The following is a 15,097-nucleotide window of genomic DNA, read 5'->3' on the forward strand; positions in this document are numbered from 1 at the left end:
ACATCTGAAAGTATGTAAAAAAATGTTGATCTTTTTTGTTTTACATTTGAAAATATGTAAAAAAAAGTAGATCTACTTTTGTAGCTACGAATTTGAACGTCGATCTGTTTGGTCCGTTTAAGTGTTAAATTATCAACTTTGTGTTTTTGCTGGTTGTTTTTATAGGTTTATTGCTGGTTGTTTTTATAGGTTTATTGCTGGTTGTTTCTGGCTATAATTTGATAGAATGGAAGACATACTGCTGAAGCAGAGGTGATTTTGATTGGTTTCGGAAGTAGATTAAAATTAAGCTCAAATTAGCAGAAATATTCAATTTTTGCTGATATTCCTGAGGACATAATTAGGAAAAGCCTGGGGACATAATTAATGAACAGAAGAAATGTTTTAGAGCCACCAATATCAGCGCTATTTAATTTGGACTCTCATTTTTTAATCTTTTGACTGTTTCGGTCGTATATGTACATCTTACAAGCCACCATTTTTGACGTATATATACTCATAAATTCTAGCGGCTTCAAATCAAGCAGAAGAAAGCTGGTAGGCCCACATGTGAGAGAATGGGTCTGTGTGCACCATATAAAAAAAATCCTGCAGCACGCAGTGCGTAATGAGAAAAAAAAATAACTGTTTTTTAATTAAAATGCCAAATTTGTGGTCTATTTTTGTATAGTATTTATGGTTATATTCTCGTGTTCTTGGTCTCATTTGATAGAATGGAAAACATATTATAGAAATAGCAGTGATTTTGATTGGTTTTACTATGAAAAGAACCTGGAAATGGAGCTCAAAGTAGCAGAAATGCTTGATTTTTGCCAATGTTCAAAAGTAAACAAATGATGTCATTTTCCAATAAATATCCAAGTAGCTATTCTAATATGCAGTCATGAATGGGTTGACATTATTTACACAATTATTACAATATTGCAGTAGTCTGCATAACAGTAAATCTTCTATTTTTTGTTTGAATAAAAATTCAAAATAGAAAGCAAGAGTAATATCAGAGGGGCCTGGAGACATGGCTGATGAACAAAGAAAATGTTATTTTAGAGCCAGGAATGTCTGCATTGTTCATTCTGGACCCTATTTTGAAATTGTCATATTTTTTAATTTTTGTGAAATTGGCCAGATTGCAAATTTCTGACCACATTATTGGGTAGTTGAAATTGGTAAATGGGCAGTTTTTTGTACTCAATCGATAGAAAAATGGAGTTCTAAAGAAATAGCTATGAGTTTGGTCGACTGGAACAATGGAATTAGCTGAAAATAGGGCTCAAAGTGGGCAAAATCGCCGATTCGTAAATATCGCCAAGGTTGCTAACTTTGCGAGAACGTAATTCCATCAGTTTTCCATCAAATTTCATTCTTTTGGTGTCATTAAAATCAGGAAAAGATTCTCTTCTCATTTCATAAGAAAAAATATTTTTTTTTTTTTTTAAATTTTGCGACACCAGGAGACACTTCAGGATTTGGGGTTGTGACAGTCAAGGGGTTAAATTGGTATTTTTCTATTTTTGCATAAAATTGGCCAAATTACCAACTTCTGTGCAGTTTTTAGGGTACTCAAAATAGTCGAATAGGCAGTTTCTTGTGCTTAATAGAATGGAAGGTACTTTAGTGAAATCGCTAAGAATTTGATCATGAACAATGGAATTGGCCTAAAATAGGACTCAAAATGTATGAAATTGTCAATGTGTAAGTTGTGTGCAGACCGCTAACTTTGTACCTGTGTAATTCTGTAAGTTTTCCATCAAGTGTTGTACTTTTGGCGTTATTACCTTTGGAAAAAGATTACCACTTCATAATTTTTTTTAAAGTGGACACTGAAACCAATATTAATTTTGGGGATCTAGATAGTGAAAGTGTTAATGACATTAGAGCAGAGATATACTCCAGAGATATATTCTTGGAAACACCATAGAGATATGCTCTCGGAAACACCGTACAAAGATATGTTCTCGGAAACACCGTACAAAGATATGTTTTCGGAAACACCGTTCAAAGATATGTTCTCGGAAACACCGTACAAAGATATGTTCTCGGAAACACCGTACAAAGATATGTTCTCGGAAACACCGTACAAAGATATGTTCTCGGAAACACCGTACAAAGATATGTTCTCGGAAACACCGTACAAAGATATGTTCTCGGAAACACTGTACAAAGATATGTTCTCGGAAACACCGTACAAAGATATGTTCTCGGAAACACCGTACAAAGATATGTTCTCGGAAACACCGTACAAAGATATATTCTTGGAAACACCATATAAAGATATGTTCTCGGAAACACTGTACAAAAATATGTTCTCGGAAACACCATACAAAGATATGTTCTCAGAAACACCGTACAAAGATATGCTCTCGGAAACACCGTACAAAGATATGCTCTCGGAAACAGCGTACAAAGATATGTTCTTGGAAACACCGTACTAAGATATGTTCTCGGAAACACCGTACAAAGATATGTTCTTGGAAACACCGTACAAAGATATGTTCTCGGAAACACCGTACAAAGATATGTTCTCGGAAACACTGTACGAAGATATGTTCTCGGAAACACTGTACGAAAATATGTTCTCGGAAACACTGTACGAAAATATGTTCTCGGAAACACTGTACAAAGATATGTTCTCGGAAACACTGTACAAAGATATGTTCTCGGAAACACTGTACAAAGATATGTTCTCGGAAACACTGTACAAAGATATGTTCTCGGAAACACTGTACAAAGATATGTTCTCGGAAACACTGTACAAAGATATGTTCTCGGAAACACTGTACTACAAAGATATGTTCTCGGAAACACCATACAAAGATATGTTCTCGGAAACACCGTACAAAGATATGTTCTCGGAAACACTGTACAAAGATATGTTCTCGGAAACACTGTACAAAGATATGTTCTCGGAAACACTGTACAAAGATATGTTCTCGGAAACACTGTACAAATATATGTTCTCGGAAACACTGTACAAATATATGTTCTCGGAAACACTGTACAAATATATGTTCTCGGAAACACTGTACAAATATATGTTCTCGGAAACACTGTACAAATATATGTTCTCGGAAACACTGTACAAAGATATGTTCTCGGAAACAGGTTGAACGCTAATATGAAGCAAAATTTATTACATATTAAGAAGTATATATATTCTCTATAAAATGTATTTTTTGTTAATATTTTTGGGTGTCTGGAATGGTTTAATTGGATTTACATTATTTCTTATGGGAAATGTTAACAAAAAATATATTTTATGGAGAATAACTATATTTTTACATACAGAAAAGTGATGATAATAAAATAAAAAAAAAAGTGATGATGGAATTCTAGGATCACTGTACATATATATACATATATATACATATATATATATATATATATTTTTTTTTTTTTTTTTATTATCACACTGGCCGATTCCCACCAAGGCAGGGTGGCCCGAAAAAGAAAAACTTTCACCATCATTCACTCCATCACTGTCTTGCCAGAAGGGTGCTTTACACTACAGTTTTTAAACTGCAACATTAACACCCCTCCTTCAGAGTGCAGGCACTGTACTTCCCATCTCCAGGACTCAAGTCCGGCCTGCCGGTTTCCCTGAATCCCTTCATAAATGTTACTTTGCTCACACTCCAACAGCACGTCAAGTATTAAAAACCATTTGTCTCCATTCACTCCTATCAAACACGCTCACACATGCCTGCTGGAAGTCCAAGCCCCTCGCACACAAAACCTCCTTTACCCCCTCCCTCCAACCCTTCCTAGGCCGACCCCTACCCCGCCTTCCTTCCACTACAGACTGATACACTCTTGAAGTCATTCTGTTTCGCTCCATTCTCTCTACATGTCCGAACCACCTCAACAACCCTTCCTCAGCCCTCTGGACAACAGTTTTGGTAATCCCACACCTCCTCCTAACTTCCAAACTACGAATTCTCTGCATTATATTCACACCACACATTGCCCTCAGACACGACATCTCCACTGCCTCCAGCCTTCTCCTCGCTGCAACATTCATCACCCACGCTTCACACCCATATAAGAGCGTTGGTAAAACTATACTCTCATACATTCCCCTCTTTGCCTCCAAGGACAAAGTTCTTTGTCTCCACAGACTCCTAAGTGCACCACTCACTCTTTTTCCCTCATCAATTCTATGATTCACCTCATCTTTCATAGACCCATCCGCTGACACGTCCACTCCCAAATATCTGAATACGTTCACCTCCTCCATACTCTCTCCCTCCAATCTGATATTCAATCTTTCATCACCTAATCTTTTTGTTATCCTCATAACCTTACTCTTTCCTGTATTCACCTTTAATTTTCTTCTTTTGCACACCCTACCAAATTCATCCACCAATCTCTGCAACTTCTCTTCAGAATCTCCCAAGAGCACAGTGTCATCAGCAAAGAGCAGCTGTGACAACTCCCACTTTGTGTGTGATTCTTTATCTTTTAACTCCACGCCTCTTGCCAAGACCCTCGCATTTACTTCTCTTACAACCCCATCTATAAATATATTAAACAACCACGGTGACATCACACATCCTTGTCTAAGGCCTACTTTTACTGGGAAAAAATTTCCCTCTTTCCTACATACTCTAACTTGAGCCTCACTATCCTCGTAAAAACTCTTCACTGCTTTCAGTAACCTACCTCCTACACCATACACTTGCAACATCTGCCACATTGCCCCCCTATCCACCCTGTCATACGCCTTTTCCAAATCCATAAATGCCACAAAGACCTCTTTAGCCTTATCTAAATACTGTTCACTTATATGTTTCACTGTAAACACCTGGTCCACACACCCCCTACCTTTCCTAAAGCCTCCTTGTTCATCTGCTATCCTATTCTCCGTCTTACTCTTAATTCTTTCAATTATAACTCTACCATACACTTTACCAGGTACACTCAACAGACTTATCCCCCTATAATTTTTGCACTCTCTTTTATCCCCTTTGCCTTTATACAAAGGAACTATGCATGCTCTCTGCCAATCCCTAGGTACCTTACCCTCTTCCATACATTTATTAAATAATTGCACCAACCACTCCAAAACTATATCCCCACCTGCTTTTAACATTTCTATCTTTATCCCATCAATTCCGGCTGCCTTGCCCCCTTTCATTTTACCTACTGCCTCACGAACTTCCCCCACACTCACAACTGGCTCTTCCTCACTCCTACAAGATGTTATTCCTCCTTGCCCTATACACGAAATCACAGCTTCCCTATCTTCATCAACATTTAACAATTCCTCAAAATATTCCCTCCATCTTCCCAATACCTCTAACTCTCCATTTAATAACTCTCCTCTCCTATTTTTAACTGACAAATCCATTTGTTCTCTAGGCTTTCTTAACTTGTTAATCTCACTCCAAAACTTTTTCTTATTTTCAACAAAATTTGTTGATAACATCTCACCCACTCTCTCATTTGCTCTCTTTTTACATTGCTTCACCACTCTCTTAACTTCTCTCTTTTTCTCCATATACTCTTCCCTCCTTGCATCACTTCTACTTTGTAAAAACTTCTCATATGCTAACTTTTTCTCCCTTACTACTCTCTTTACATCATCATTCCACCAATCGCTCCTCTTCCCTCCTGCACCCACTTTCCTGTAACCACAAACTTCTGCTGAACACTCTAACACTACATTTTTAAACCTACCCCATACCTCTTCGACCCCATTGCCTATGCTCTCATTAGCCCATCTATCCTCCAATAGCTGTTTATATCTTACCCTAACTGCCTCCTCTTTTAGTTTATAAACCTTCACCTCTCTCTTCCCTGATGCTTCTATTCTCCTTGTATCCCATCTACCTTTTACTCTCAGTGTAGCTACAACTAGAAAGTGATCTGATATATCTGTGGCCCCTCTATAAACATGTACATCCTGAAGTCTACTCAACAGTCTTTTATCTACCAATACATAATCCAACAAACTACTGTCATTTCGCCCTACATCATATCGTGTATACTTATTTATCCTCTTTTTCTTAAAATATGTATTACCTATAACTAAACCCCTTTCTATACAAAGTTCAATCAAAGGGCTCCCATTATCATTTACACCTGGCACCCCAAACTTACCTACCACACCCTCTCTAAAAGTTTCTCCTACTTTAGCATTCAAGTCCCCTACCACAATTACTCTCTCACTTGGTTCAAAGGCTCCTATACATTCACTTAACATCTCCCAAAATCTCTCTCTCTCCTCTGCATTCCTCTCTTCTCCAGGTGCATACACGCTTATTATGACCCACTTCTCGCATCCAACCTTTACTTTAATCCACATAATTCTTGAATTTACACATTCATATTCTCTTTTCTCCTTCCATAACTGATCATTTAACATTACTGCTACCCCTTCCTTTGCTCTAACTCTCTCAGATACTCCAGATTTAATCCCATTTATTTCCCCCCACTGAAACTCTCCTACCCCCTTCAGCTTTGTTTCGCTTAGGGCCAGGACATCCAACTTCTTTTCATTCATAACATCAGCAATCATCTGTTTCTTGTCATCCGCACTACATCCACGCACATTTAAGCAACCCAGTTTTATAAAGTTTTTCTTCTTCTCTTTTTTAGTAATTGTATACAGGAGAAGGGGTTACTAGCCCATTGCTCCCGGCATTTTAGTCGCCTCATACGACACGCATGGCTTACGGAGGAAAGATTCTTTTCCACTTCCCCATGGACAATAGAAGAAATAAAAAAGAACAAGAGCTATTTAGAAAAAGGAGGAAAACCTAGATGTATGTATATATATATATGCATGTGCGTGTCTGTGAAGTGTGACCAAAGTGTAAGTAGGAGTAGCAAGATATCCCTGTTATCTTAGCGTGTTTATGAGACAGAAAAAGAAAACCAGCAATCCTACCATCATGCAAAACAGTTACAGGTTTTTGTTTCACAGTCATCTGGCAGGACGGTAGTACTTCCCTGGGTGGTTGCTGTCTACCAACCTACTACCTATATATATATATATATATATATATATATATATGTATATATATTTCAGCTTTTGATTTTAGTTTGACCTTAGAAACACAAGCTGGTTTTAATGGTACTAGACTTATGAAAATGATTTTAACATACAATTTGATATTGGGATAATTTTAGCGAGAGTCGTATGGTATTAACACAGACATGTTCCATTGTAAACAAAAGACTGTCTGGGCTTCGTGTGTGTGTGTTGCATTGCATGTTTTCTTGTGGGGTTGATTGGGAGAAATAATATTGTGGTTTGCTGACAATATTGGGTGAAGTTATTTAGCTGTAATTAGGATTTGAGGTAATTAAGATATTGGTGTGTGCTTAGTACCATAATAAAGTGCAGAATAGTCTGAAGAAAGTTGAGAATTTGGGAATATAGGCCGAAAGTTTTGTACTGCAGTATTTGGACTAAAGCTGAGATTATCTGTGGGAGTAGTGGGCACAAAGTTATGAGAGTCCAAGCCATAACTGGACACAGTTTTCAGGGTCCAAGCCACAACTGAACACAGTTATCAGGGTCCAAGCCACAACTGAACACAGTTATCAGGGTCCAAGCCACATCTGAACACAGTTATCAGGGTCCAAGCCACATCTGAACACAGTTATCAGGGTCCAAGCTACAACTGGGCATGGTTATCAGGGTCCAAGGTACAACTGGGCATGGTTATCAGGGTCCAAGCTACAACTGGACACAGTTTTCAGGGTCCAAGCCACAACTGAACACAGTTATCAGGGTCCAAGCCACATCTGAACACAGTTATCAGGGTCCAAGCTACAACTGGACATGGTTATCAGGGTCCAAGCTACAACTGGACATGGTTATCAGGGTCCAAGCTACAACTGGACATGGTTATCAGGGTCCAAGCTACAACTGGACATGGTTATCAGGGTCCAAGCTACAACTGGACATGGTTATCAGGGTCCAAGGTACAACTGGGCATGGTTATCAGGGTCCAAGCTACAACTGGACACAGTTTTCAGGGTCCAAGCCACAACTGAACACAGTTATCAGGGTCCAAGCTACAACTGGACATGGTTATCAGGGTCCAAGCTACAACTGGACATGGTTATCAGGGTCCAAGCTACAACTGGACATGGTTATCAGGGTCCAAGCTACAACTGGACATGGTTATCAGGGTCCAAGCTACAACTGGACATGGTTATCAGGGTCCAAGGTACAACTGGGCATGGTTATCAGGGTCCAAGCTACAACTGGACACAGTTTTCAGGGTCCAAGCCACAACTGAACACAGTTATCAGGGTCCAAGCCACATCTGAACACAGTTATCAGGGTCCAAGCTACAACTGGACATGGTTATCAGGGTCCAAACTACAACTGGACATGGTTATCAGGGTCCAAGGTACAACTGGACATGGTTATCAGGGTCCAAGCTACAACTGGACATGGTTATCAGGGTCCAAGCTACAACTGGACACAGTTATCAGGGTCCAAGCTACAACTGGACACAGTTATCAGGGTCCAAGCTACAACTGGACACAGTTATCAGGGTCCAAGCTACAACTGGACACAGTTATCAGGGTCCAAGCTACAACTGGACACAGTTATCAGGGTCCAAGCTACAACTGGACACAGTTATCAGGGTCCAAGCTACAACTGGACACAGTTATCAGGGTCCAAGCTACAACTGGACACAGTTATCAGGGTCCAAGCTACAACTGGACACAGTTATCAGGGTCCAAGCTACAACTGGACACAGTTATCAGGGTCCAAGCTACAACTGGACACAGTTATCAGCGTCCAAGCCACAACTGGACACAGTTATCAGCGTCCAAGCCACAACCGGACACAACTTTCTTCCGACCATACCTGCACATGTGTGTGTTCTGTTAAGTTCTCTCTCACTATCCTTATAAACCCTTTCTTTGCAGGGTGCACTTATAATTATTCCATAAATTATTTCCTACCCTGTCATGCGATTAAAATTATAATTTGCTGTGTATATAGCCATGGTTGTGATCCTTGTTACTTGGTTGATTTTGTAGAGGCCTGAGAGAGTTTTTTATTTTGCACTTTGACAAGAGCACTCGCTTCTAGTGCAAGAGTAGCCCACCTAGAGACACTAGTGTGAGTTCTAGGAACTGTACTTGTCTAGTGCTTTATATGTTAGAAAACTTGTGTGTCTAGTATACAGCACTACCTTCTAGTACACAAGACTGCCTACTTGTACTAGTGCCAGTTCTAGGTACCTATCTATAAGTCTCAACCTGTGTATCTAGTAAACAAATGAATATATGAATTGTGCAGGTGTATTATTACAAGGTGTTTTAGCATTGCTCATTAAGAGTTTTATATACAAGTGGTCCTTGACTTACTGTACTTGTATTATACAAGTGGTCCTTGACTTACTATACTTGTATTATACAAGTGGTCCTTGACTTACTGTACTTGTATTATACAGGTGGGGTTACTTTCCGATGAATACGTCGTAAGTTGAAAATATCATAAGTCGAATATGAACATATGCTAAATAAATAAGTAAATAGCTACTGTTGTTGAATAAGCAAATAAGCATTATGTAAATAACTTAATAACAGTACATATTAAAAAATAAATGAATATAAGTTATGGACTTGTTACCTTCATGTTGGGTAATTATCTCAAGTTTCGTCTCCAAAGTAACTGCTGCTGCACCATCGTAAAGTCGAAATATCGTAAGTCGAACCATAGTAAGTCAAGGAGCACCAGTATTTTGACGGATTTGTAGCGAATGTTGAGAAAATTTCATATTTTGTTTCAATATAGTATATTAAAAAGCATATACATAAAGAGAAGTGTATAACTATGCCAGACGTTGCCTACAAAATATACCCAGAAAGTTCCGAGTCATTGTTGATATTTTAAAGGTAGTGCGTAAACTTTTTTTATAAATTTTTGCTTTGCAACAGATTGTCGTTCACTTTAAAATTGATCATTGATCAGCAGTCAGTGGTGCATAGCCTTTGTGCAATTTGGTCACAGGCTTTGTGCAACCTGGTCACAGGCTTTGTGCAACCTGGTCACAGGCTGTGTGTGACCTGGTCACAGGCTTTGTGCAACCTGGTCACAGGCTGTGTGTGACCTGGTCACAGGCTTTGTGCAACCTGGTCACAGGCTTTGTGCAACCTGGTCACAGGCCGTGTGTGACCTGGTCACAGGCTTTGTGTGACCTGGTCACACTTATTACTCTTGCAGACCCATCAACAAACTTTATGATTGATTAAAAATTGAAGATGATCTGTTGGAAAAGTTTAGCTCTGGTCCAGTACGACAAGTTTTGAAGACTGGACCATGAACCTAGTTCTGGTCCAGTACGACAAGTTTTGAAGACTGGACCATGAACCTAGTTCTGGTCCAGTACGACAAGTTTTGAAGACTGGACCATGAACCTAGTTCTGGTCCAGTACGACAAGTTTTGAAGACTGGACCATGAACCTAGTTCTGGTCCAGTACGACAAGTTTTGAAGACTGGACCATGAACCTAGTTCTGGTCCAGTACGACAAGTTTTGAAGACTGGACCATGAACCTAGTTCTGGTCCAGTACGACAAGTTTTGAAGACTGGACCATGAACCTAGTTCTGGTCCAGTACGACAAGTTTTGAAGACTGGACCATGAACCTAGTTCTGGTCCAGTACGACAAGTTTTGAAGACTGGACCATGAACCTAGTTCTGGTCCAGTAACTATACATTGTTAATTACACACTACTGCCTAATAACATGAGCGACACAAGAAATCTGTCATAAACCGTTACAGCTACAGTACAGTGCTGTAACAGTTACAGCTACAGTACAGTGCTGTAACAGTTACAGCTACAGTACAGTGCTGTAACAGTTACAGCTACAGTACAGTGGCTGTAACAGTTACAGCTACAGTACAGTGGCTGTAACAGTTACAGCTACAGTACAGTGCTGTAACAGTTACAGCTACAGTACAGTGCTGTAACAGTTACAGCTACAGTACAGTGGCTGTAACAGTTACAGCTACAGTACAGTGGCTGTAACAGTTACAACTACAGTACAGTGGCTGTAACAGTTACAACTACAGTACAGTGGCTGTAACAGTTACAACTACAGTACAGTGGCTGTAACAGTTACAACTACAGTACAGTGGCTGTAACAGTTACAGCTACAGTACAGTGGCTGTAACAGTTACAGCTACAGTACAGTGCTGTAACAGTTACAGCTACAGTACAGTGCTGTAACAGTTACAGCTACAGTACAGTGGCTGTAACAGTTACAGCTACAGTACAGTGGCTGTAACAGTTACAGCTACAGTACAGTGCTGTAACAGTTACAGCTACAGTACAGTGCTGTAACAGTTACAGCTACAGTACAGTGGCTGTAACAGTTACAGCTACAGTACAGTGGCTGTAACAGTTACAGCTACAGTACAGTGCTGTAACAGTTACAGCTACAGTACAGTGCTGTAACAGTTACAGCTACAGTACAGTGGCTGTATCAGTTACAGCTACAGTACAGTGGCTGTAACAGTTACAACTACAGTACAGTGGCTGTAACAGTTACAACTACAGTACAGTGGCTGTAACAGTTACAACTACAGTACAGTGGCTGTAACAGTTACAACTACAGTACAGTGGCTGTAACAGTTACAGCTACAGTACAGTGGCTGTAACAGTTACAGCTACAGTACAGTGGCTGTAACAGTTACAACTACAGTACAGTGGCTGTAACAGTTACAGCTACAGTACAGTGGCTGTAACAGTTACAGCTACAGTACAGTGGCTGTAACAGTTACAACTACAGTACAGTGGCTGTAACAGTTACAGCTACAGTACAGTGGCTGTAACAGTTACAGCTACAGTACAGTGGCTGTAACAGTTACAGCTACAGTACAGTGGCTGTAACAGTTACAGCTACAGTACAGTGGCTGTAACAGTTACAGCTACAGTACAGTGGCTGTAACAGTTACAGCTACAGTACAGTGGCTGTAACAGTTACAGCTACAGTACAGTGGCTGTAACAGTTACAACTACAGTACAGTGGCTGTAACAGTTACAGCTACAGTACAGTGGCTGTAACAGTTACAGCTACAGTACAGTGGCTGTAACAGTTACAGCTACAGTACAGTGGCTGTAACAGTTACAGCTACAGTACAGTGGCTGTAACAGTTACAGCTACAGTACAGTGGCTGTAACAGTTACAACTACAGTACAGTGGCTGTAACAGTTACAACTACAGTACAGTGGCTGTAACAGTTACAACTACAGTACAGTGGCTGTAACAGTTACAACTACAGTACAGTGGCTGTAACAGTTACAGCTACAGTACAGTGGCTGTAACAGTTACAGCTACAGTACAGTGGCTGTAACAGTTACAACTACAGTACAGTGGCTGTAACAGTTACAGCTACAGTACAGTGGCTGTAACAGTTACAACTACAGTACAGTGGCTGTAACAGTTACAACTACAGTACAGTGGCTGTAACAGTTACAACTACAGTACAGTGGCTGTAACAGTTACAACTACAGTACAGTGGCTGTAACAGTTACAACTACAGTACAGTGGCTGTAACAGTTACAACTACAGTACAGTGGCTGTAACAGTTACAACTACAGTACAGTGGCTGTAACAGTTACAACTACAGTACAGTGGCTGTAACAGTTACAACTACAGTACAGTGGCTGTAACAGTTACAACTACAGTACAGTGGCTGTAACAGTTACAACTACAGTACAGTGGCTGTAACAGTTACAGCTACAGTACAGTGGCTGTAACAGTTACAGCTACAGTACAGTGGCTGTAACAGTTACAACTACAGTACAGTGGCTGTAACAGTTACAACTACAGTACAGTGGCTGTAACAGTTACAGCTACAGTACAGTGGCTGTAACAGTTACAACTACAGTACAGTGGCTGTAACAGTTACAACTACAGTACAGTGGCTGTAACAGTTACAACTACAGTACAGTGGCTGTAACAGTTACAACTACAGTACAGTGCTGTAACAGTTACAACTACAGTACAGTGGCTGTAACAATTTACAACTAATCCACAATTTGTTGAAGGAACTTCAGTCAATTATTTGGCTCATCCTCGATCATTAAATCACTTTTATTAAATAAAATAAATAAAATAAAATCAAATTTGATTTCTTTGCTACAATTACAATGTGTGTTTACACATCATAATTTGAGTGGAACAAAGAAAACCACTATCAAGCTGAGGCATTTCCAGCAGACTAAATCTAATACTTATAGACTACTTAAGTGTAGACAGATGAAGATTGGTAGAATACAAATACAGTGGACCCCCGGATAACGATATTATTTCAATCCAGAAGTCTGTTTGGGTGCCGTTATAGACCGAATTTGTTCCCATAAGAGATATTGTGAATTAGATTAGTTCTTTTCAGACCCCTAAAAATACACCTACAAAAGCACTTACAAAAATACACTTACATAATTGGTCGAGTTGAGAGCTGATCGTTATGCGGGGGTCCACTGTATGTAATTTAATGACTTATTACATATTGAGAGAGGAATAATAATGGGGCAGAATTGACTATTAGGAAGTACAAAGTCAGCTTGAAGATGACCAGGTATATTATTGATAACTGTCAGGTAATGTTGTACTTATATTTGTTTTGCCTGACAACGACAGCGTCAGGGAAGTCAGCACAGCAATACAGGCGATTGGTTGAGTGGCGCAGGCAGCCTAGGAGGACCAAGCAGTATGGGTGGCTCAGGACTGCCTGCAGACGTGGCCGAGCTACAACACAAGTTGCTGGAACAACGACTCAGACAGCAACAGAGACAGACAGAGGAAGACAATCGCTGGCTCACACATGAAGAAAACAATATGGTGAGTCTTGATTAATGTTTGTTAGGAAAATAACCATGAATCTTTTTAAGGAATTTTATTGGGTGCTGGAATATCACAGTTTACATTGTTGTTCAAGAACAAAACGGCATAATACCGTGACTAGAACAACGCACACATAACCTGCACGTACAAGTTTATGATGACATTTTGGTCCGACTTGGACCATTTACAAGTCACAATGGTCCAAGTGGGATCGAAATGTCTTCATAAGCTTCTTTTTCCTGGGTACAGGGTATTTGTGTATTATTGTTATTTTTGTCAGTTATACCAGCAAGTTAGGATGACCCAATGAAGGAGTCACCTCCACTGAAGGATGGAGCACAGCACCAGACCCAGCAACACAAGCTAGTCAGGTCCAACTCACACCCACCCACACCCACTCATGTATTTATCTAACCTATTTTTAAAACTACACAACGTTTTAGCCTGAATAACTGTACTCGGGAGTTTGTTCCACTCATTGAGGTCAGTGTGTCATTGTTATGTTGTAGAGGCTGGAGGTAGTGTTTACCTGGAGTTTACCTGGAGAGAGTTCCGGGGGTCAACGCCCCCGCGGCCCAGTCTGTGACCAGGCCTCCTGGTGGATCAGAGCCTGATCAACCAGACTGTTGCTGCTGGCTGCACGCAAACCAACGTACGAGCCACAGCCCGGCTGGTCAGGAACCGACTTTAGGTGCTTGTCCAGTGCCAGCTTGAAGACTGCCAGGGGTCTGTTGGTAATCCCCCTTATGTGTGCTGGGAGGCAGTTGAACAGTCTCGGGCCCCTGACACTTATTGTATGGTCTCTTAACGTGCTAGTGACACCCTTGCTTTTCATTGGGGGGATGTTGCATCGTCTGCCAAGTCGTTTGCTTTCGTAGTGAGTGATTTTCGTGTGCAAGTTCGGTACTAGTCCCTCTAGGATTTTCCAGGTGTATATAATCATGTATCTCTCCCACCTGCGTTCCAGGGAATACAGTTTTAGGAACCTCAAGCGCTCCCAGTAATTGAGGTGTTTTATCTCCGTTATGCGCGCCATGAAGGTTCTCTGTACATTTACTAGGTCAGCAATTTCACCTGCCTTGAAAGGTGCTGTTAGTGTGCAGCAATATTCCAGCCTAGATAGAACAAGTGACCTGAAGAGTGTCATCATGGGCTTGGCCTCCCTAGTTTTGAAGGTTCTCATTATCCATCCTGTCATTTTTCTAGCAGATGCGATTGATACAATGTTATGGTCCTTGAAGGTGAGATCCTCCGACATAATCACTCC

General features: G+C 40.3%; 1 protein-coding gene across 2 annotated transcripts in view; it reads left to right on the forward strand.

Moving 5' to 3' along the window:
* Fak (protein tyrosine kinase 2 Fak) overlaps nt 1-15,097 on the forward strand; it is an 81,060-nt gene that overhangs the window by 49,810 nt on the left and 16,153 nt on the right. For both annotated transcript variants that reach the window (XM_070105400.1, XM_070105401.1), the window contains one exon: nt 13,627-13,827. In XM_070105400.1, coding sequence (XP_069961501.1) covers nt 13,627-13,827 — 201 coding nt within the window. The remainder of the gene's footprint in view (nt 1-13,626; nt 13,828-15,097) is intronic.

The sequence above is a fragment of the Cherax quadricarinatus genome, chromosome 98 (genome assembly GCF_038502225.1).
Source record: "Cherax quadricarinatus isolate ZL_2023a chromosome 98, ASM3850222v1, whole genome shotgun sequence".
Classification (NCBI taxonomy): Eukaryota; Metazoa; Arthropoda; class Malacostraca; order Decapoda; family Parastacidae; genus Cherax; species Cherax quadricarinatus.